General features: G+C 41.6%; 2 protein-coding genes across 6 annotated transcripts in view; one reads left to right on the top strand and one right to left on the bottom strand.

Annotated features, from left to right (window-relative positions):
- The window catches only part of marchf5 (membrane-associated ring finger (C3HC4) 5), a 66,016-nt gene extending 53,693 nt beyond the window's left edge, over nucleotides 1–12,323 (bottom strand). Inside the window, exon 1 of the mRNA XM_078413718.1 lies at nucleotides 11,795–12,323. Within this exon, the coding sequence (XP_078269844.1) occupies nucleotides 11,795–11,847 (53 nt within the window). The 5' untranslated portion in view covers nucleotides 11,848–12,323. The remainder of the gene's footprint in view (nucleotides 1–11,794) is intronic.
- Nucleotides 12,324–12,401: 78 nt separating this feature from the next.
- The window catches only part of cpeb3 (cytoplasmic polyadenylation element binding protein 3), a 105,004-nt gene continuing 93,131 nt past the window's right edge, over nucleotides 12,402–24,274 (top strand). Inside the window, exons 1-2 of one of the 5 annotated variants that reach the window (XM_078413717.1) lie at nucleotides 12,402–12,644; nucleotides 14,485–15,272. In XM_078413717.1, the coding sequence (XP_078269843.1) occupies nucleotides 14,496–15,272 (777 nt within the window). In that variant the 5' untranslated portion in view covers nucleotides 12,402–12,644; nucleotides 14,485–14,495. Of the gene's footprint in view, nucleotides 12,645–14,132; nucleotides 14,297–14,484; nucleotides 15,273–24,274 lie in introns of those variants that run through there. The other 4 variants (XM_078413712.1, XM_078413715.1, XM_078413714.1 and 1 more) reach the window with 4 other exon arrangements.

Raw genomic sequence — 24,274 nt, 5'->3', positions numbered from 1 at the left:
CTTTTGAAAACAAAACTTAATTTTTTATGGTAACTCGAGCATCCTTCCTAGACAGGTTCACAAGTGGCAATCAATATTGCTAATGTATTTTGTTCTGCTAGTGCCCTCCATAATGTTTGGGACAAAGACCCATCACTTATTTATTTGCCTCTGTACCCCACAATTTGAGATTTGTAATAGAAACAAAATCACATGTGGTTAAAGTGCACATTGTCAGATTTTAAAGGGTATTTTTATACATTTTGGTTTCACCATGTAGAAATTACAGCAGTGTTTATACATAGTCCCCCCATGTCAGGGCACCATAATGTTTGAGACACATGGCTTCACAGCCGTTTGTAATTGCTTCCTTAATGCAGGCATAAGAGAGCTCTCAGCACCTAGTCTTTCCATCATCTTTGGAAACTTTTATTGTTGTTTATCAACATGAGGACCAAAGTTGTGCCAATGAAAGTCAAAGAAGCCATAATGAGACTGAGAAACAAGAATAAAACTGTCAGACATCAGCCAAACCTTAGGCGTACCAAAATCAACTGTTTGGAACATCATTAAGAAGAGAGCACTGGTGAGCTTACTAATCGCAAAGGGACTGGCAGGCCAAGGAAGACCTCCCCAGGTGATGACAGAAGAATTCTCTCTATAATAAAGAAAAGTCCCCAAACACCCGTCCGACAGATCAGAAACACTCTTCAGGAGTCAGGTGTGGATTTGTCCGCTGCTGCAGAAGACTTCATGAAGACTCACTTATCTTCATTGATGATACAACTGCTGATGGTAGTAGCATAATTAATTCTGAAGAATGACACATCCTATCTGCTCAAGTTCAAACAAATGCCTCAAAACTCATTGGACGGTGGTTCATTCTACAGCAAGACAATGATCCCAAACATACTGCTACAGCAACAAAGGAGTTTTTCAAAGCGACAAAATGGTAAATTCTTGAGTGGCCAAGTCAATCACCCGATCTGAACTCAATTGAGCATGCCTTTTATCTGCTGAAGAAAAAGCTGAAGGGGATTAGCCCCCAAAACAAGCACAAGCTCAAGATGGCTGCAATGCAGGCCTGGCAGCCTCACCAGAGAAGACACCGTGCAACTGGTGATGTCCATGAATCACAGACTTCAAGCAGTCATTGCATGCAAAGGATATGCAACAAAATACTAAACATTACTACTTTCATTTACATGGCATTGCTGTGTCCCAAACATTATGGTGCCCTGAAATGGGGGGACTATGTATAAACACTGCTGTAATTTCTGCATGGTGAAACCAAAATGTCTAAAAATTTCCTTTATTAAAATCTGACAATGTACACTTTAACCACATGTGATTTTTTTCTATTACAAATCTCAAATTGTGGACAAGAGGCAAATTAATGATGGGTATTTGTCCCAAATATTATGGAAGGCACTGTATATCTTCACATGTATGGAGAACACAAAGACAGCATTCATAGTGGCCATCCAGTTTTATTTTTGCAGGATGTCGATTGCAAAACCTACATTTATTTTACAGGTAAATAATTTTCAATATCCCAGAGTAGATCCTTAAGTCTTTTTACAAGAGAAATGATCAAGATGACAAAATGTTCAGATGCAGGATACATCATGACATTTTGGACCTTGATAAAATAATGGAAATTTGACAGGGTTGCCAACAGACAGAATATTACCATTCATTAATATATCCAAATATCAGCCTTGTTTGCCAAGAAACTGCTCCCTCATGTACCCTTTGACTTCAACATACACAAGATGAAACAAATATTTAATGACTGTAGATGTGACTATGTTCAAATTTGTTGTTTGCTGCAATGCCAGGCAAAATGAGCAATAGTTACTTTCAACATTTACAACAGTACTGTTTGCAAATGATAGTGATACAAATCTCAACTCTTGATGTATTTGTACTGAAATAATTGTTTTGTACTCAAACTTCCATGCTTCTATACAGCAGAGGTATAGCTACTCAAATGCATTGCCCTTAAAAGTATAAATAGACCCTGTGCTCTTAAAATGTATAACTACAAATGCAATTTCAAAGAATTTAGTGTAGGCACTGAAGAATACAATTTATACCGCACAAGCCTTCATCTCCAGACATTCACCAGGCACCTTGAAATATAAACAGTGGTTTCCACTTTGTCGGAAAATGTTATTATTGTTTTCGAAGAACTTCTCATAAGATAATGTTTTACGGACAAATACCATCCAAAGCACAGGAGAGAACTTCCTGCCATATCACTATGAGATTACGTTGTCAGAGCAAATATAAACAGTGATAAAGGTAACGATGTCCCAAACTACCAAACCGATGCAGATCATCAAGCATCCTTTGCGCCAGCTGTGGCAGAGTTGGCACGTCCCACATCAGCAACCTCAGAACTGGACATTCAATTGTATACACATCCCAATAACAGAAGAAGCAATAGATCCACTCATCTTCCAATTTGAACCAGTTAGCAATTAAATGATAATAAATTTCACATAGTACTTCTATGCTCCTATCTATGCCACATACTAAACATCCATAGGTGATGATTTGGATACATGCCATTATATAAGGAAATGTAGTGAACAATTGAGGCACGTGCACAGACCTTTGTTGGGCAATACCAATTTCTTCTAATTAAGAGTACAATTCTTTCTATTCCTAATTTTATATGGCCTAACTAATAATTCTATGGGCCTAGTAAATAGCCAACAGCCTCTGATACACGATCTTATTAAATGTCTTCAGGTAGTCACAGCCAAGTAACTATACCTGTTACTTTAGTTATCTTTTTGCTCAAAATATTCAAATGGGTTCATCGGGTACTATGTACAATCAATAACTCCACACTGATATTCTTGAACAAGCTAAAGATGCTTATTCTTAATTATAGATCCTTCTAACTTCCAAGAAATATTAGACTAACAAATTCCATTCTTCATAGCTTCTTTGCAAATGTTTAAATTTAAATGCTTAGAGACAGATTGTTGTATTGTTCAACAAATTCTCACAACATTTAACTTTTTCACACTATTAACCACCAATTCTTCAAAACAAATTGGAAAAAGCAAAGAAAAGGCACTCATTTCAGGATATCCGGGTGGAAGGCATTATAATACAACAATAGTACCAATAGAAATCCAAATTGTTGATTGAAATATAAATGTAGACTATAGAAACGCATTTAGCAAACAAAGCATAAATTTAGCAATGTTGCAGATTAGTGCAGTTTATATTAAGCGGCCAAGATAATTAAAGGTTGCGTTAAAAATTCAGATTTCATGATTACTTTGACTGTAAGTTTTCAAATTTAAGATGTTTGCAGCTGTATTGAAATGTACTTTAATAATCTGCAGATCAAATAACCACTTTAGTAAGCCTGTTTCACTTTTCTTTTTGACATCAGATAAATGTAATTGGAGATACTTTTAAAAACAGCAGACATCTTGCATGGACTGATATTCATCAACTTATTTGGCCATTTGGCGCTCAAAGGGCCAAATGGCCTCCTCCTGCACCTATTTTCTCTGTTTATTGATTAGCCAATAAATTCATTGGGATCTCAAAGAATTCCAAAAAATGTTTCACAAATTATTGGGCAGTGATTTGCGAGTTCTGCAAGGGTGAATTTCTGTTACCTGGATGGCTGTAATGCAGGGGTCATCTGTATTTGCTATAGTTCAGAGAAGATTTACCATACCAGATGCTGAGATGGGAAGTCCATCATAGGAGAAACTGAGTATCTCAAGCTTGTATTCTCCAGAGATTAAAAACAAAGCAACCTAATTGAAATAATATTATTTTGAGACAGTTCAAGGTGGCAGTTGCGAAATGTTTCCCCGTGTAAAGGACTAGCAGTCATTATCCCAAAATAAAGGGTCGTGCACTTCAGACTGAAATGAGGAGAAACCTCTTCACTCAGAGGATGTGAGCCTCTGAAATCGTCTAACTTGGGTTGCTGAAGCTCAGTCACAAGTTCATCATTTTACTTAAATATCACAACTGCCATCCGACACTGGTTAGTCCAAACCAGCTATTTGAATCCTGCGTTAGCTGTTTAGACAATAGACAATAGGTGCAGGAGTAGGCCCTTCGAGCCAGCACCACCATTCAATGTGATCATGGCTGATCATTCTCAATCAGTACCCTGTTCCTGCCTTCTCCCAATACCCCCTGACTCCGCTATCCTTAAGGTCTCTATCTAGCTCTCTCTTGAATGTATTCAGAGAATTGGCCCCCACTGCCTTCTGAGGCAGAGAATTCCACAGATTTACAACTCTCTGACTGAAAAAGTTTCCCCCCATCTCCGTTCTAAATGGCCTACCCTTATTCTTAAACTGTGGCCCCCAGTTCTGGACTCCCCCAACATTGGGAACATGTTTCCTGCCTCTAACGTGTCCAACCCCTTAATAATCTTATATGTTTCGATAAGAACCCCTCTCATCCATCTAAATTCCAGTGTATACAAGCCTAGTCGCTCCAGTCTTTCAACATATGACAGTCCCGCCATTCCAGGAATTAACCTAGTAAACCTACGCTGCATGCCCTCAATAGCAAGAATATCCTTCCTCAAATTTGGAGACCAAAACTGCACAGTACTCCAGGTGCAGTCTCACTAGGGCCCTGTACAACTGCAGAAGGACCTCCTTGCTCCTATACTCAGCTCTTATTATGAAGGCCAACATTCCATTGGCTTTCTTCACTGCCTGCTGTACCTGCATGCTTCCTTTCAGTGACTAATGTACTAGAACACCCAGATCTCGTTGTACGTCCCCTTTTCCTAACTTGACACCATTCAGATAATAATCTGCCTTCCTATTCTTACCACCAAAGTGGATAACCTCACACTTATCCACATTAAACTGCATCTGCCATGCTTCTGCCCGCTCACACAACCTGTCCAAGTCACCCTGCAACCTCATAGCATCTTCCTCACAGTCCACACTGCCACCCAGCTTTGTATCAATTTTGCCCACTAATCTCCTATGTGGTACCTTGTCGAAGGCTTTCTGAAAGTCGAGGTACACCACATCCACCGGCTCTCCCCAGTCAATTTTCCTAGTTACATCCTCAAAAAATTCCAGAATATTAGTCAAGCATGATTTCCCCATCGTAAATCCATGCTGACTCGGAACGATCCTGTTACTGCTATCCAAATGCTCCGCAATTTCGTCTTTTATAATTGACTCCAGCATCTTCCCCACCACTGATGTCAGACTAACTGGTCTATAATTTCCCGTTTTCTCTCTCCCTCCTTTCTTAAAAAGTGGGATAACATTAGCTACCCTCCAATCCACCGGAACTGATCCTGAATCTATAGAACATTGGAATCACCAATGTGTCCACAATGTCTAGAGCCACCTCTTTAAGTACCTTGGGATGCAGACCATCAGGCCCTGGGGATTTATCAGCCTTCAGTCCCATCAGTCTACTCAACACCATTTCCTGCCTAATGTGAATTTCCTTCAGTTCCTCCGTCACCCTAAGATCTCTGGCCACTAGAACATCTGGGAGATTGTTTGTATCTTCCTTAGTGAAGACAGATCCAAAGTACCGGTTCAACTCGTCTGCCATTTCCTTGTTCCCCATAATAAATTCCCCTGCTTCTGTCTTCAAGGGACCCACATTTGCCTTGACTATTTTTTCCCTCTTCACATACCCAAAAATGCTTTTACTATCCTCCTTTATATTATTGGCTAGCTTACCCACGTACCTCATCTTTTCTCCCCATATCGCCTTTTTAGTTATATTCTGTTGCTCTTTAAAAGATTCCCAATCCTCTGGCTTCCCACTCTTCTTTGCTATGTTATACTTCTCTTTTATTTGTATGCTGTCCTTGACTTCTCTTGTCAACCTCAGGTGCCTCTTACTCCCCTTAGAATCTTTCCTCCTCTTTGGGATAAATTGATCCTGAAACTTCTGCATTATTCCCAGGAATACCTGCCATTGCTGTTCCACCGTCTTCCCTCCTTCCAGTCAAATCTGGCCAGCTCCTGCCTCATGCCTCAGTAATCCCCTTTGCTATACTGTAATACTGACACTTCTGATTTTCCCTTCTCCCTCTCAATGTGTAGAGTAAAATTTATCATATTGTGATCACTGCCTCCTAATGGCTCTTTTACCTTGAGTTCCCTTATCAGACCAGGTTCATTACACAACACTAAATCCATGAATTGCCATCTCCCTGGTAGGCTCCAGTACAAGCTGTTCTAAGAATCCATCTTAGGCCAGACTGTCCCTCCTTAACCCTTCTCTGTCCATGTAATATTTAACCACCATTTATTAAAGTAAGAACTAAATATCCCAACTTCAATATCTACAAGCAATTGCCAAATTGACTCACTTAATTTGTTGAATTCCTTTAACTCATTAAACCAGATTCAAAAACTGGAAAACAGTGCATTGCAGATTGAAATAACTACATTAAAAAATACCTTAATTCTAGTTCTGGAAATCACAATGTACCCATTTGCTCAAGAGCTGTTTGGCATTTCCTGTAACTCATGCTGGCAAGAAGATTTGCTAGGACTACCCAGAGGGTTTAAGCTAGTCAGGCAGGTGGGTGGGACCCAAAGCAGTAGATTAGAAGGCAGAAACAAATATCTAAGTTAAATAAAGCAAGTTCAGTAGACAGGACAGTTAAATTGTTTAGCAACCGGGAGATCAGATAGGTTTAAGCGGAGTTCAATGAAACGATCGCCGAGACCGTTTCAAGCGGAATTTAATGCTGTTTGCTGCAAATAGACTAATTTGCTATTGCCAATGTGGAAAAGTTGTTTTTCATAGCAATGCTATCAACTAAAAGGTAGCAAGTAACAACACATTTTAAACTATCTGTTCTGGTGTATTTGATCATTCTGCATCCATTGATGTATTTGGTTTGATTGGAGCACCTTGCACTGAAAGGTTATTTCAAGACGTACGGAATTGAATGCTGTTTACTGACAATAGGATAATTTGCTGTTTCCAATGCGGTAGTTATTTTTCAGAGCACGGCTATCAATTAAAAGGTAGCAGGTAACATGTTCTAAACTATCTTATCTGGTGTATTTGATCATTGTGCATCCATTGGAGTATTTGGTTTGATTGGAACACCCTGCACTTAAAAGTTATTTCAAGAAGCCTGGAAATGAATGCGAGACACAAAATGCTGGAGTAACTTAGTGGGACAGGCAGCATTTCTGGAAAGAAGGAATGGGTGACGTTTCAGGTCAAGACCCTTCTTCAGACAGATGTCAGGGGAGAGGGAGATACATTGATAAGGAAGTGTAAGGTGTGAAAATAGGACAAAGGGAATGGAGGTCAAGGAAAATGTAGAATGAAGGTAACAACAGAGAAAATGTAGTCAGAGACAGTAAGACTGGTCGAACTGGGAAGGGGGAGGGATGGAGAGGGAGGAAACTTTTTCACATAGGGTGGTGGATATATGGAACAAGTTCCCAGAGGAGGTGGTTGAGGCAAGTACAAAAACAACATTCAAAAGACATTTGCGCAGCAGCATGGATTGGAAAGGTTTGGAGGGATATGGGCCACATGCAAGACTACTGTTGAATTCGGCTTGGTCAGCATGGGCTAGTTGGGCTGAAGGGCATGTTTTCATCCTGCATTACTCTGTGATAGTTTTATCACAATGACTCATGTATAAAATTTCATTTCATTAAACTTGTTCTTAAAATACTTTGCATTACTTCCTTTCTAGTGTTTCGGCAACATTAGGTTACTATTTCAATTTCAAAACCAGTTCAGAATCTTTGTCCAAACAAATAAATGATTTTGCCATTCAAGAATCTGTCAATGTTTTAATAATTATTTAAATTGAGAGATCAAGATCACAGTCTCCACCCAAAACGTCGCCCATTCCTTCTCTCCTGAGATGTTGCCTGACCTGCTGAGTTACTCCAGCATTTTGTGGAATAAATACCTTCGATTTGTACCAGCATCTGCAGTTATTTTCTTACACAGCAAGAAAGGAGGTAATTTGATCCTAGGACATATGCCAACTCTCCGAAAGAGCAATCCATCTTTTGGTTTACCCTATTCTCAAATTCTTGAATATGCATCTTTACATGTTCTTTCACTACACCTCAAGCCAAGTTTTCCAAACTACATAAATTCCCCATTTTGTACAGAATCGTAAAATGGAAAGGCTATGGTTGACAAACTGGTGGTGAACAAATTGAAATAACCTCTTAATATGTTGCATATACAAACATACATGTTCCTCATCTGAACAAACCATTTCTTATGTAAACAATTATATAATGGAAGGTACTATAAACCCTTGGAGGATACCCTTTGCCAAATATGCCAGAAGCTAGTCAATCTCCTCCCTGTGAGGGTGCAGTAAATCAAAAGCAAAATAGGCTGGTTTTAACAAACTGAAACTTCCAAGTCATTCATTTAATCACCAGTGTTGCCAGATGGAGTGTACAGGTGCTCAAGAGAATCCCCTAACTTTCCTATACCCTATTTTAAATAACTTATTATTGCAGATTCTTTTCCACTAACCTGATTAAAAAATGCTTAAATATTACTATATCCAGCAGTTGAAAGACATGTTACCAAAGGTGTTCCTTAGCAACCAAAATCTTTGTTAAATCAAATTAAATTAAACTTTGCAGCAAAGAAGATTCCCCTTCTATTTCCATTGATAACCTTATTAACCATCTTGTTAACCACAGGGGGACTTTTTATTGAATGAGGGTATCACGCAATACACCTACATTGCAATAATAACGGGAAAGGACAGTCAGTCTACAGTAGGACTTTGTATGAGCAATCTGAATATAATTTGTGTTAAGTTTTCAGTTTTCTTAATAACTCATCATTCTTTGTTGATATCTATTATGTCTTGTATGAATTAGCTCTGCACAGTCAAGACATTACTTGCCATAAATAGCTATGGGGTGCCGATCTTTCTGACTAAAGAAGGAAGCACTGACTTTCTAGATCATCACATGAACCAGAGAAAAAAATATGAAATTATATTTACAGTGCAAAGCACTTTTCTTAAAAAGTATCCCAATGCATTTCATAACCTATTAGTTCTGAAAATTAACTGCTCTTGTTCAGTAGGAAACACTGCAGCCAACTTGCAAACAAAATTTCATGAATATGGTCAACCAAATATTGGATAATTTTTCCTGTTTAGTTTCTAACCAAGATACAAGAAAGATTTATTTGCCCCAAGTCCTGAACATATGCATTTCATTTTTTAATCGCTGTCCAAAAGCTTTAAAAAAAACCATGCATATTTAGTATTAAACCAAAGTGTACTCTTTAACTACGGTTGTCTTTGATTCGAACAGGTGTCAGGGGTTCCAGGGAGAAGGCAGGAGAATGGAGGGAGAGATGAATCAGCCATGATTGAATGGCAGAGAGATTTGAAGGGCTGAATGGCCTAATCCTGCACCTATCACTAATTACCTTATGAACTACAAAATTCACATGTCACCCCCAAAAAAAATCACAGATGGAAATCTATGAGAAATTGCTAGAGATGGTTAACAATGCTTTTTCTACAAAATCTTTAATTGGATGCTTTACTTGAATGCTTTAATTGGATTTGCTCAATAATCTATACTCAATGAAATCAGAATGAAGATAATAACCAACATTTCTCAGTTTTAAAAAATGTACTTTAATTTCATAAAACCAGATAAAACTTAATTTACGGGTCAGATATTTTCATTTAAATATCTAAATTTCCTTGATGACTCAAACTGATGAGAAAGGCAGTTCTTCCTATTTTTAAAAATATCACCTTTATTTTACTTTAAAATGTATAATTACTATTCCAAGTATTGAATGATAAAAAGGTTATCAGTGGAATTGGAATGAGAATTACTTTGATTTAAGGTATCAGAATTCCTTAGTTTAATTTTTTCCAACAATTATATTGCCATTTGCAAAAAAATAAAAAAGACACAAAGTTCTGTAGTATCTCAGCGGGTCAGGCAGCATCCCTGGAGAACATGGATAGGTGACGTTTCGGGTCGAGATCCTGCTTCAGCAAAAGCTATTTGTCTCGCTGAGTTACCCCAGCATTTGGTGTCTATCTTCAGTGCAAATCAGCATCTGCAGTTCCTTCCTATACATTCAGACTGACTGTGGTGGGTTGAAAGAGCGGTGATGGCAGGACAATGCCTGCCCAGCAGGTGATAGGCAGATGGTGGAACAGACAATGTTCCCTACAATCAAATTAAAATGATATTGACGAAAGTTAATGTAAGAAAATAACTGCAGATGCTGGTACAAATCGAAGGTATTTATTCACAAGATGCTGGAGTAACTCAGCAGGTCAGGCAGCATCTCAGGAGAGAAGGAATGGGTGACGTTTCGACTTCCTCAGACTGATGTCAGGGGGGCGAGATAAAGAAAGGATATAGATGGAGACAGTGGGAGAAGGGGGAGGGGGGAAAAAGAGAGAGACAGAGGAACTATCTAAAGTTGGAGAAGTCAATGTTCATACCGCTGGGCTGCAAGCTGCCCAAGCGAAATATGAGGTGCTGTTCCTCCAATTTCCGGTGGACCTCACTATGGCACTGGAGGAGGCCCATCACAGAAAGATCAGACTTGGAGTGGGAGGGGGAGTTGAAGTGCTCAGACACCAGGAGATCAGGTTGGTTAAGGCAGACTGAGCGAATGTGTTGAGCGAAACGATCGCCGATGTAAAGAAGTTGACATCTAGAGCAGCGGATACAATAGATGAGGTTGGAGGAGGTGCAGGTGAACCTCTGTCTCACCTGGAAAGACTGTTTGGATCCTTGGATGGAGTTGAGGGGGGAGGTAAAGGGACAGGTGTTGCATCTCCTGCGGTTGCAGGGGAAAGTGCCCGGGGATGGGGTGGTTTGGGTAGGAAGGGACGAGTGGACTAGGGAGTTACGGAGGGAACTTCCGGTCTCTGCGGAACGCAGAAAGGGGAGGGGATGGGAAGATGTGGCCAGTAGTGGGGTCCCATTGGAGGTGACGGAAATGTTGGAGGATGATTTGTTGGATACGCTGGCTGATGGGGTGGAAGGTGAGGACGAGGGGGATTCTGTCCTTGTTACGAATGGGGGGGGGGGGGGAGAGGGAAGCTGCAGGATATAGAAGAGGGCCTAGTGAGAGTCTCATCTATAATGGAAGCGGGGAAGCCCCGTTTCCTGAAGAATGAGGACATCTCTGATGCCCTAGTGTGAAACACCTCATCCCGGGCGCAGATGCGGCATAGATGGAGGAATTGGGAGTAAGGGATAGAATTTTTGCAGGAGACAGGGTGGGAAGAAGTGTAGTCCAAATAGCTATGTGAGTCAGTGGGTTTATAGTAGATGTCAGTCACCAGTCTGTCTCCTGTGACAGAGATGGTGAGGTCCAGAAACGGTAGGGAGATGTCGGAGATAGTCCAGAAACGGTAGACGAAAGTTAATGTTTACAAATACTTAAAGATTATAAATTCCCAGGTTTAACTTGTATAATACCACACGGATAAGCACCCACTACCAGAATGGGTATTAAACTGATTATATAATAAGGAGAAAAGTCTAATGTAACAGTAAAACCAGAAATAAGAAATTAACATGTACTGAATATCAGTACGTCTTCCTATGGATATAACCACAAGCGATAAGATCACTTCCAAGATCTCTTCACACAATCCTTTTTCAATACAAGAGAGAGTTTATGGGCCAAGATCGGATTAAATGAAATGCTTTCTGTGCAGAACAACAGTAAATGGCCAGGCATGGGTGCCATGGCAGTGATTGCCCGCGGCCCCGGGCAGGCGAGGAGAGGAGAGGCCCCTCGCTCGCTCGGACACACTCACCTATCGAGCAGCGGGTGGGACGGGACGGCCACCAGCTCCGCGCCGTCCGACATCTTCCAGCGATCCGCTCCCCGCCGCTTATCTCAGCTCAGGAGATTCATGTGAAGGTTTGCGCTGGGCCTGGCGTTTGGCTGTAAACCTCCTCCTCCCCCCCCCGCCCCGCGATACGCTGGGGAACGTTTCAGCGAACAAAACACAAAGCCTCGGTGCGGACAAACCCACAGCGTGGGAGGGGAGGGAGGGAGGCGGCTGAACCCCCTGCCCTGCCCCGGCCCCGCCGCTCCTGGCCCACACAGCCTCTACACTAGGCCCAAACGCGCACCAGTCAGCGGCTTCCCACCTCCCTCGTGCACGGGACTAAAGGCGCCGATTGTTTTTTTTTTCCACAAGCGCCTGTAATTTCCAACCTGCAGGCCGCGGCCCCGCGCTCGCCTCGCCTCGCCTCGCCTCGCCTCGCCCCTCCCGCCTGCCCCTCTCGCGCGCGCTCGCTCGCTGTGTGATGGAATAATAGCGCGGAGACAGCCGGATGTGCGCGTCCGCCACTCACCAAGCGGGGCGGCGGAGCGGAGGGAGGGGGGGCGGGGGTCCGTGCCGCCGCGCATGCTGGGAAATGTAGTTCCACACCCGCCCAGCCGCCCAAGCCCGAGCCAACCCAGGACTGCATTTGCCGCAATGCACTGCCTCGCCCATCCAGGCGCACGAATGGGATCCGACTGTCTGGGGTTTTGTTTGCTTGCTCCATGGTCAGTTGGGTCCATGGTCATTTGGAAGTTTGCGCTACCACCAGAACACAATTGGCACATTTTTTATTTTTTTTAACTTACAAACTAATTCAAAGGTTCATACTAAGGTAACTCGTATTGGTTGTCAAGAGAGGAAAAGGGCATCGACGAGTAATCAGCTGCTGAATCCAGAATTACTTTTAAGGATGCATACAAAATATAAGCATGTTCCGACTAAATGTTTATTATAGTGCAAGGATTTGAAGACTGTGATATCGTTTGTTAATTCTCCATTGTCCAAACAATAAAAAACAATCATGTATTTTAATGATAAGATACGTTTCTTGTGACCTTGACTATTACAATATTCCAAATTGGCCTTTCTATCTTAAAACAATGCGGCATAACAGGCTATGAATCTGGTAAAAAAGGGAGTATGTTTCTAGTAATGTCATATTGTTCTTATAACGATACTGTTTTGCTTAGTCCGGTTAACTTCGATTAATATTTTATTTGTAAAGGAGACCTTTTGTTGTTAGTAGCGAAACATTGCATACGTTTAAAAGAACAATTTATTTAGAAGAGCGTTTGTCGTTTACGCCCTGCTTGAGATAACTCATTTTTATTCTTCACGCGTCTCGTATAGAACAATAAATGTGTCTTTTGCTGTATTTTGGGATTGCAGTCTCTTGCATTTTTTTACTCTATACATTCCTAATCAAAATGAAACTTGGAACATTTGACATGAATGTGGATGCGAGTTGACAATGACCTTGAGGGCCTGGTGTTGCTGACGATAAATAATTGTTCTGTTTAAAAATCCACGTGTATTTAAACACATGTTAATCTAGCGACGTTTTGATTTGATTGCTGACATGCATAGTTGTCAGATTTAAATTTCGATCGAATAGATGCCATTATTAAATATGGAAGACTTCTTTGCACATCGTCACTTTGATGTCATGCTTTTTAATATATAATTTGTCCTTCAGAAAGTAGAATTAGGAGTTGTCCAATCGTCGTTTACGTGCAATAACATGCACAAGGAGCCATTTTATATATTTAAAAAAACATAAATGGCGTAAATATACTGCACGAGAGACGACACTACGCAGGAGATTGTAGGACATAGTAAAATTTCATAGTGCTCGGTACTGGAAATCTAATTTGTGTCAGTAATAAAAGGATATGAATAAAATGGACAAGGTCATAAGTTACGTGTCAAATACGCTTTTGCTTCTATAATGGCTGGTTGTTACATTTATTTTGTATCGAGGTCGTATTTTCAACACATCGCCTGTTCGTTTAACAGTGGAGGTTAATTTTGGTGCAAAACTGGCTGCTTACTCGAATTAGGCAGATTTCTGTTTCTGCACCTCTTCCTCCCCACCCTCTTCCAGTTGGTCAGTGGGTTTAAATAAAATGCCGTATGGTGCCCGCAGCTGTAACACCAGATACTTATTTTAGATTGACTATGCGCCAGTGACAAAAATACATCCCTTGGGCTTCGCTGGGCTGTAAATCTAACGTTAAATCTTGAAAATGATCGGGCGAATTAAATTTTAAAATGCATTTTAACCTTCTGAAGGACGCAGCACTATTTATTGACGTATGTAAATTAGCAAAGGGCTTTGAGAGCTCTTGAACAGGAACAAGAATCAGTTTCACATTGCGGGTGAGAGCTGAAGTTCCGGTGTAAAGAAAGACGTGGCGAAATTGGTGAATATCTGTGCCCGCATCCCAAATCTCTCATTCCGAGGGCAAACCAGAACACGAAAGGGTGAAGCTGCTCCTCCTTCTTTCAAAAGAGAACTATTAATATTGCCCCCACCCCCCAACCATCCCTCGGCTAAATGGGGGATTACAGATTTGCTTTACAGTCATCTAGCAATAATACTGGATTTTCGCCGGCGCCGGAGTACCAGAACACAGCTAATAATAACGCGTCTTTGTTTTTTCCCCTTTCAGCTCCGCAAACCATGCAGGATGATTTACTGATGGACAAAAGCAAACCCCAGCAGCTTTCACCAAGGTCAGAGCAAAGCACCGAAACCGCAGAAACCCCCAAGTCAGAAGAGAGCTCTGTGAGTATAAACGCCCCGGTGTCTGCCCAGAGTAAAGAGAAGGCGCAGATGGAATCGCCAATTTTGCCCGGCTTGAGCTTTCAACCCCAGGAGCCTGGTACCTCCTTGTCCCCTTCGTTCAGTACGTGGTCCACCGGCACGACCAACACCGTAGATGATAGCTTTTTCCAAGGGATCCCGCCAGTGAATGGGACAATGCTGTTCCAAAATTTCACTCACGTCAACCCGGTTTTCGGTGGCACTTTCTCGCCGCAGATCGGTCTGGCTCAGCAGACGCAGCACCACCAAGCCGCCCAACAACAACAACAGCAGCAACAACAGCAGCAGCAGAGGAGGTCGCCGGTCAGCCCGCAGGCTCCCTTCGCCCAACGCAGCGCCTACAGCCACCAGCCCATCATGACAAGCAAGCCCTCCTCGGCTTGGAACAACCACCAGAACACGACTTGGAGCACTGCTCCCAACCCTTGGGGCGGGCTACAAACCAGGGATCCCCGGCGAGCTGTCGGAGTGCCGTCCCCTCTCAACCCCATCTCTCCGCTAAAGAAACCCTTTTCCAGCAACGTGATCGCCCCTCCTAAGTTTCCTCGAACTGCACCCACATTAAATCCCAAGTCTTGGATGGACGACAACGCCTTTAGGACAGACAACAACAACGGCATGTTGCAATTTCAGGTACAGTAATGCGTCCTCGGATATTTTCCTTCATAACCAGATGTACAAAAAACGTGATAGGACATGACCTTCACAGCCATATTGTAGTGCCATCTTTATTGGGACATGACATTGCAGTGAAAATACCGCATCTGGTCTTTTCCAGCTAGTCACTTACAAAGATCGGCCCAAATGTATCCTCGATTCACGTGACCATGTCCTTGTCACTGTCTCACACCAAGATTCTTTGCCGACCCCACCCCCACTACCAAAAGGAAAAAAAAACTGGCTGAAGAACAGTGGTCTCAGCTGTCTTCAACACTTGTTTAATTCATGCAACGTTTACACTATGTTGCCAAGCATTTTTGTTTCATTTCTAAAATTTCCATTATACGTGCCATTGTTCACCGGTTGAGTGAAATGTAATTAACGTTAAATGTCATATTGTTAAATATGCGTTAATTTGGGACATTTCAGCGGCCGGCCTGTATTCAGAGCAGTAACTGTCGACAAGACTGCAATCGGCTAGGCCCCCACTGCAGTCAGTGAGATTACATTTATTGCAAACCCCTGTGCGCTTTTAATTTTCTCTAATTCATTTTGTCATTATGGCGACAGCTGACCCCCCCCCCCCCCCTCGCCTTTTTAATGCCGCTTTGTTTGGACAATTGTTTTGACGTCAAACATTTAGAGGTGGAGCAAAATCGTGGACCATAAAGTATTGCAATTGTTATAAAGCCAAGGAAAACATTCATTTCTGTGTGCTTCTCACGTATTTGCTCTAGTTTGTGCAGCATGTAACTAGAATCTTGAGCAATAGATGTACCCATTTTATCCTCTATTCGTGGGCTTGGGCTTTTATCACTGATGTCCTTCTCTATATGTAATATAACATCATTGTGTGTATTTCCATACTATTTTTAAAAAAAAAGACAAAGGCACAAAAGGCACAGTTGGGTCAGAAGTTTTAAATGTTGCTGGGATAATATCCTTTACTGTAAGAAGATAGGTTGTAGCACATAAATTAATTACAGAGTGGAGAGAGATTGGCACTGTGCACTATTGCGCAGGTGCTGAACAAATAATTTAAATTCTGCATTGCACTTACTTGTTAATGAAGCATGCAAAAGCAAACAGACTACTTAGGTGGCCTGAAAAATGTAATATTGTATACCTGGGTAATGTCAACTATTGTTATGATGCTTTGTTAGTGTGGTAAAGTATAATCTGTTGACAAGACACATTAAGATCCTAGATGCTGGTGTATGTTTCATGGTCTGCATATGATCTTTGTTAGCTGACAATGTCAACCCCATAATTTCCATAGATTTCAAATTTCAATATTATTCCTGTTTAAAATGAACTCAAAATCATTCACAGAGGTTTGAGAATGCTTCAGTTTTGGAATAGCGAGTTGACTGTAACAAATAATTCTACAGCTCATTTTGGTTGTAGTAATGGATTTTGCTACATCTGACTTTGCTAAATGATATTGACAGTTATCATTCGTGTTCACTATATTCTGTCAGCGATATTTTACTTTTCAATGATATTTTACTTTTACTGGGATAGTACATCAGTAAGCAGTGTTAAATTGTATGTGTTGATATACAAAGCCAATACTGCTCAGTGATGTGAAATGGAGGATGAGGAAATGGAGACCATGTATCAGTGTTACATTTACGTAGAAGTCTACCAGATGCTGATTAATTTTTGTAATTAAGTGCAGTACACTGTCTGGTTTACCTTTTTTAATTCACCTGTGGTAACCTTTGCACCATTTCAAGGCCAAAGAAATTCAAATTGTGTGTTTAATACATTTGTAAAGCACGGAATTATGGCTGTTTCCAGGCAGGTTATTGTTAAATTCATTCATTAACTGGGCAAACAAAAGTGAACATTTATTAAGTTATACAACTTGATTCATTTAATACTCTAGATGTAGAAATAATTGTGAGATTGTTTTACTCAGATTGTACAATTCAGGGTTTTGACTGCAACTATTTTTCTCTTGGAACAGGACTAGTATAACCAAATTAAATGTGATGTTTTGCTCTCATGCTCTGATCCAGGTTAACACTGCCCTGGGTTTGGTAGACTTGGTATTTGAATTAGCCCAGCCAAACACTGTTTGCTGATGCAGTAATGGCATAGCCTTGCTATTTTCGATAAGCTATAAAAGCTTGAGGTTAACAATCAGTCACAAGTCATGAATACTTACCTCTGTAGTGATGTGCTGGTGCTTCCAAGGAAAAAGCAAATGTTTTGAAAAAATCAAGTAACATACACTGAGAATTTGAGTATCTTTAGTGAGGATGTATGTATAAATGTCAGTTGAGTAAATGGTAAGTTGGACATGCATGAGATTGCTCAATCAAAAGCCTTTAATAAGTAAGATGGTAGCTACTAGATGCAAACAAATGTTCTCTGTTAATCCAACAAGCAATTATAAACTGGAGCAACATTACAGCAGATGACAATAAAATTGAATGTAAATTGTAATGTTAAAATTTCCCAATGTAAAGTCATTGATGTGGAATTATGTCGATAACTGGTGATTCCAATTAGAAGTTGTGAAGTGCATGCCCTGGGCACCAGGCCAAAAGCTCAATTTTGTTGCTGCATCAATGGCTTCTGGACATTCATGTATCAGCAGTTATTTGCCTTTGGTCACACATAACTTGAATGTGTGGCAAATTTGTGATTTATTATTAATACAGGGTGCAATAACATACATTGGCTGCAAACCCAGGCAAGCGTGCGAGGTTTAGAAAGAAATGGGTTACAGACTGAGGTAGATTCATTTGCTGAATCTAATTGTACCAAATAGAGGCTGTTGAAACATTGCTGATTCTGGGATTTTAGGTATCTGAAGTAATCCAAGGAAATCTTGTGATAGAGGGCAGATCTCAAAAGCAAGGATCCTGGGATCACGCAGCAACAATGAGGGGAATTGTGAAGTTGGAAGGGAAAATTAAACTGTGGCTCAAATGAATCTTCATAGGATTTGGTGAGTGTGGGCTTGCAGAATCAATTAGCATGTATGTGGTAGATTTGAAATGCAAAAAAAAACTGTGGGTGCTGAAAATCTGAAACAAAACAAAATGCCGGTGATTCTCAATGTCTGTGGGAAAGAAACAGAATTGATATTGCGGGTCATTGATAATTCATCTGAACTGCAAAAGTGGGAAAGTTAAGTTGCAGAGAGGAGGTAGGGCGGAGAGAACAAAAGGAATGTCAGTGGCAGGGTGGAACCACGGTTTGCCTGGTGACAAAAATAGCATTTGGTGCTATGTAGTAGAACTGGAAGCATTTGCATGGGAAAAGAGATGTGGCTGTGGAAGTAATATTGGTAAGATTTTATCAATAAGAAGAAGGGAATCAAATCATTGAGGAAGAGCATTGAAAAGAGGAGCAGAACTGCTTCAAGGTTTAGGTAAAGGGCAGAGGGCTGAATGGTGCAAAATGGAAGGACATGGGAGTAAAAGGGGCTCATTCAAGCAACTACATTTAGTTCAGAAATAGATGCTGTCAATGATAAGTGGATTAAATTTAGTTTGAATACTACAAGAGCTGAAGAAACGGGATAGAAAAAACATCAGCTTCTTTTGCTTATTAAGCTCCTGTATTGAAAAGTTCATAATCCATTCACAGCCGCCTTTTGACCCCAACAAATCTCTTACCAAAGCATTCCTATGTTTACTCTCTTCCTTAACGCTCTGTATCGTTGCTCTTTCTGTACACTGAATGTGTGTGTCTGTTCATAGAGGATAACACAGGAAAAAAATGGGTTGTTTGTTGGTTTATAATGCCTTAAGGCAGGCTATCAAAGAAGCAAGTACTGAATATCATAAAAATAGTACACGCTCAAATATATATATTTTTACTTCTCTTCAATACCATGAAGGAAAACTCAGCTAAGTTCCTCAATGCGTCTTTTTACATTGTTTTTGGCCATCAATTTAAAAACATGTCTTCGACACTCCTTTCGTGTTTTTTTAAATTTCTCATGCTGTACAGAACATGAACATCATTTGTGACTTCCTTCAACAATTCTTTGACTCCTTTCTAATCTTTCCTAATGTTACTCCTCTTGGTCCTCTCCTTTTTCTGTCCACGTTCCTAAATTCTAGGTTCCTGGTTTTCCTTCATCTCTGCATGATCCTTTCTATTAACACTTCCTTTTCCCCTCGCTGTAAACCCCTCCTACTCTCTTTCCTAGTCTGTTGGCAGCTGTTCTGAGACATTGTTGTCTGCTCTTGCTTTCACAATGTGTGCTCTCCACCCCAACATGTTGGCATCTGCTTCTTGCCCATGCTCATTGGATGATCCTCTTCCATTTTGTCCCCTTTTCACTCTTGCTGTCTTTTCACATTTCTCTCCGCTTCTAGTCTTACTTGTGCAGTCTCTTGTGGACTTATTGGCCCACTGTGCAAAACCTACACTCTCCTAATGCACTTGCTTCTAACTCCCTTATTTCCTTGTGACTGCTTGCTGTCTTCCCGAACTGTTCTCACCCACCCTGCAGGCTCTATTCATGCCATTATAGATGTGTTTATGGCCTTTTCCATTATTTTTTGCACATTTTCTTTATTTCCTGCACTCCAGATCGTCTTTGTTTCTCCATTTAATGTATAAAAAGGTGCTTTTCCTATGTTGTGAAATTCTATTTTCCATATTTTTTACTCTCTGTCTTTATCAATTTTTCATCTGTAATCCTTTTCATGTAAGCTTTTACCTGTGCTCATTTACTTGTTCCATCACTTATGTATATCATTTCTCGTTCTAATCTAATGCTGCACGCCCATAACCCCTTGGCATATACACCCTTTTACTTTGTTTCCTTTGTACTTTTGCTTGTACATCTTCTCTTTCACATTTCTCTCTTACACAATGTATGCATGGTCCCTGGGGATTACAGTATTGGTTAATACAGAAAAATGGGTATGAAGATTGCAATGGGCAGAGTGAAAACTTGCGTTGCCTGCTGATTGGCACGATCAAATCATTGAATCAATATTAATCATGCTCTTTAGTTAACTAATGGCCCAGCAAGCAGCATCATTTGTGAATGGGCATCACAAATTAAAAAAGTTGCCTGTACATGCACAAACCTCACCTGGTCTGGATCTTCAATAGAACGGATGCATTGTATCCTTTAAGATCATTAGAAGGTTGGAGAGGCAACTTTGTCAGATTGACATGGTGAAAATGAGAAAGTGGGCTCCACAATTAGTGGTGCATTGGAGACCTTGGTGAAGGAGATAGAAAGACAAATAATAATTGATCCACAGGGCACCTCCTGCAAAGTCAAGTGGAGGAAGTAGTTTAAAATGTAATTGGCTGGCACCAAGCATTGAGAATCTGAATGTCATACCATAACGATTTCAATGACTTTGCACATTCATTCACCTGAGAATGTGATATTCTACCACTGTCTCACTAGTTTCAGACAATGCTCCATGCACCACACCCCATCTTTAAATACCAACAACCTGTATCAATAACGCTTCATACCTAATGTTCATGTAGTGTACCACACCTTATCACAACTAGTAAAGCTGCAAACCTCACACCCACATTTCCCTGTCGTTCCCAGTTACTCAACAATGACTGCCACATACCCAAACACATTGTGCAATGTTCACCAACATGCTTCCCTCTTTTGCAGAGCAAAATCTTTGAGTCCGTTGCCAGGACTGGAGGGTCTGAGCTATAGGGAGAGGTTGAGTAGGCTGGGACCATATTCCTTACAATGCAGGAGGATGAGGGGTGATCTTATAGAGGTGTATAAAATCATGAGAGGAATAGATTGGGTAGATGCACAGAGTCTCTTGCCCAGAGTAGGTGAATCAAGGATAAGTTTAAGGTGAAGGGGAAAACATTTCCAGGTGAGACAGAGGTTCACCTGCACCTCCTCCAACCTCATCTATTGCATCCGCTGCTCTAGATGTCAACTCATCTATATCGGCGAAACCAAGCGCAGGCTCGGCGATCGCTTCGCTGAACACCTGCGCTCGGTCCGCATTAACGCCACTGATCTCCCGGTGGCCCAGCACTTCAACTCCCCCTCCCATTCCCAGTCTGACCTCTCTGTCATGGGCCTCCTCCAGTGCCATAGTGAGGCCCGCCGGAAATTGGAGGAGCAGCACCTCATATTTCGCCTGGGCAGTTTGCGGCCCGGTGGTATGAACGTTGACTTCTCCAACTTCAGATAGCTCCTCTGTCCCTCCCTTCCCCTCCTCCTTCCCAGATCTCCCTCTATCTTCCTGTCTCCACCTATATCCTTCCTTTGTCCCACCCCCGACATCAGTCTGAAGAAGGGTCTCGACCCGAAACGTCACCCATTCCTTCTCTCCCGAGATGCTGCCTGACCTGCTGAGTTACTCCAGCATTTTGTGAATAAAACATTTAATAGGAATCTGATGGGTAACTTTTTCACACAAAGGGTGGTGGGTGCATGGAACAAGCTGCCAGAGGAGGTAGTTGAGGCTGGGTCTATCCCAACATTTAAGAAACAGTTAGACAGGTATATGGTTGGGACAGGTTTGGAGGGATTTGGACCAAACACAGGCAGGTGGGACTAGTGTAGCTGGGACATGTTGGCCAATGTGGGCAAGTTCCACGATGTATCACTCTATGACTCTAAGTGGTGTATAGTCACTGGCAGGAGTAGCCCATCTGCAGGGAACAGATGTGGTCACCTTGATGAGATGATGCTGTACAAAATTGGAGTGGTTGTAATTAAGGCGATGGACAGTGAGCAATTGAAACCTCTCCTCCATCTCATGTTCTACCCTCCCCTTGTCCCACAATCTCATCCTTTCTAGATGGTTCTGATGTAAACATGCTCGTTCTCTCATGGTAATCTAGCACCCCTCACCTTCCAGATAAAAGCTAGTGTGTGGTGATGCAGCAGCAAGAGGAGAGTAAAAATGGAGAAATACCATGACTGGCACTCTCAAAACAGCAGCTCAAAAAAAGTCATTTGAAAACCTTGGCTTGGGGGATCTACAGTGATGTAGTGCTGTATGGACAGCAAATGCCCTGCAGTGTGGACAGAGGAAAAAATGTAGCACGATCATGAATGTTCTGCAGCAAAGGACTCCAGTGAGGATTTCAATGGGACAGATATAGAAAAAGACTAATGAGCATCCACATTGAAATCCTTGGGGCATCGGCAAGATGGCCTAAAAGCATTGTTGATAAGTCTGGCACCAACCTGGCATGGAGCTTGGCAGGGAGCTTTGATCTCATTTCTGGAACGAGTGAGTAATTTTACAAGTATACTTGTGAAGAAACCCATAAAACAACAGTGGAAGCCGAAAAATCTCCAACTGCATTAGCAGCCTCGTGATGTATTTGCTGCAGAAAAAGGTCTGGCAAAGTCCATAGGGTTTTGAAGGTCTAACCTGGCATCGTATTTGTACAACCTTTGTTGCAACCTATTACCAGGATTGCTGATGTGCTGCCTAATGAATGATGATGGCTCGGGGCCAGGGGACAAATTGGCTATTCTCCCTCTGTATGACATCATTTCCCTTTGTTGGAGATTGAACGGAATCAGCATTTGTCATTCCAGCACCGATGCTCATTCTGTTTGCAGCTAACCAGTGAACCCAGCTTTGACCATTCATATAAAAAAAAAGGCTCCACATGAAGCTGAGTCTTTCATGTGCCAATAGCTGCTCAACATCATCCCACAAAGTCATCTGCAGTCTTCAGTGCATCAGCATCCTTCTAGCCACGCTGCAGTTACTGGGGTAGCACTGGTTAGGAACACCAGGCAAGGAAACGTGCAGAAAAGGTAGGCTCTGAGAATGCGCAAGGCTGGTTAGTTGAAGCTGTTGTGCAATTTCACAAGAATTAATAGACACAGTTCTTTTAGTTGAAGTGCTTAATTCTTTTTTGGTATTTGGTTCTGAACTCTGGACCGTATATTGCTGAAATGGTGAGCAACAGAAAGAAACAAACATGGTGTTGATGTTCACCATGGGATAATATTCGATGAATATTCAGTTCATCATAAATCGCATGGGATCCAAGGAGAGATTGCTGAATGGATAGAAACTTGGCTTCAGGGAAGGAAGCAGTGATGGGGAAGGTTTCTTCTCGGACTGGAGGCCTGTGACTAGTGGGTTTGGTGCTGGGCCCATTACTCGTTTGTCATCTATGTCAATGATTTGGATGAGAATGTACATGTCAAGATGAGCAAGTTTGCAGATGATACAAAAATTGGTGATTTTGCAGATAGTGAAGATGGTTGTCAAAAATTGCAACGATTGGCCAGGTGAGCTGAGGAATTAATTGAATACAGGGAAATGTGACGTGTTGCATTTTGGAAAGTCTTACATGGGCAGGATCTACACAGTGAATGGTGGGGCTCTGGATCTAGGAGTGTAAGTACATAGTTCCTTGAAGGTGGTATCACAGATAGATGGGATGGTCAAAAAGGCACTTGGCATAATGGCCTTCATCTGTCAGAATATTGAGTATAGACTTTGGGAGGTCATGTTCCAATTATATAAGACACATATAGAGTATAGTGTTCATTTATGGGCACCATGTTATAGGAAAGATGTTGGTAAGGGTGCAGAGAAAATTTAAAAGGGTATTGCCAGTACTCGAGAGTCTGTGCTATAAATAGAGGTTGAGCAGGCTAGGACTCTTTGGAGCCCAGGAGGATGAGGGGTAATCTTATAGAGGTGTATAAAATCATGAGGAGAATCGATCAGGTGGACGCACAGTCTCTTGCCCAGTGTGGGGGGATTGAGAAACAGAGGGCATAGGTTTAAGGTGAAGGGGGAAAGTTTTATAGGAATCTGAAGGGTAATTTTTTTATGCCAAAGGTGGTGGGTGTATGAAATGAGATGTCGGAGGAGATAGTTGAGGATGGGTACATGGATAGGACAGGTTTAGAGGGATATGGGCCAATGCAGGCAAGTGAGACTAGTGTAGATGGGCCATGTTGACCAGTGTTGGCGTTGGGCCAGCGGGCCTGTTTCCACGCTGTATCATTCTAT

Source organism: Rhinoraja longicauda, chromosome 16 (genome assembly GCF_053455715.1).
Source record: "Rhinoraja longicauda isolate Sanriku21f chromosome 16, sRhiLon1.1, whole genome shotgun sequence".
Taxonomy (NCBI): Eukaryota; Metazoa; Chordata; class Chondrichthyes; order Rajiformes; family Arhynchobatidae; genus Rhinoraja; species Rhinoraja longicauda.
The sequence above is the reverse complement of the archived record's forward strand: the minus strand, read 5'-3'. Positions and strand labels throughout refer to the sequence as shown.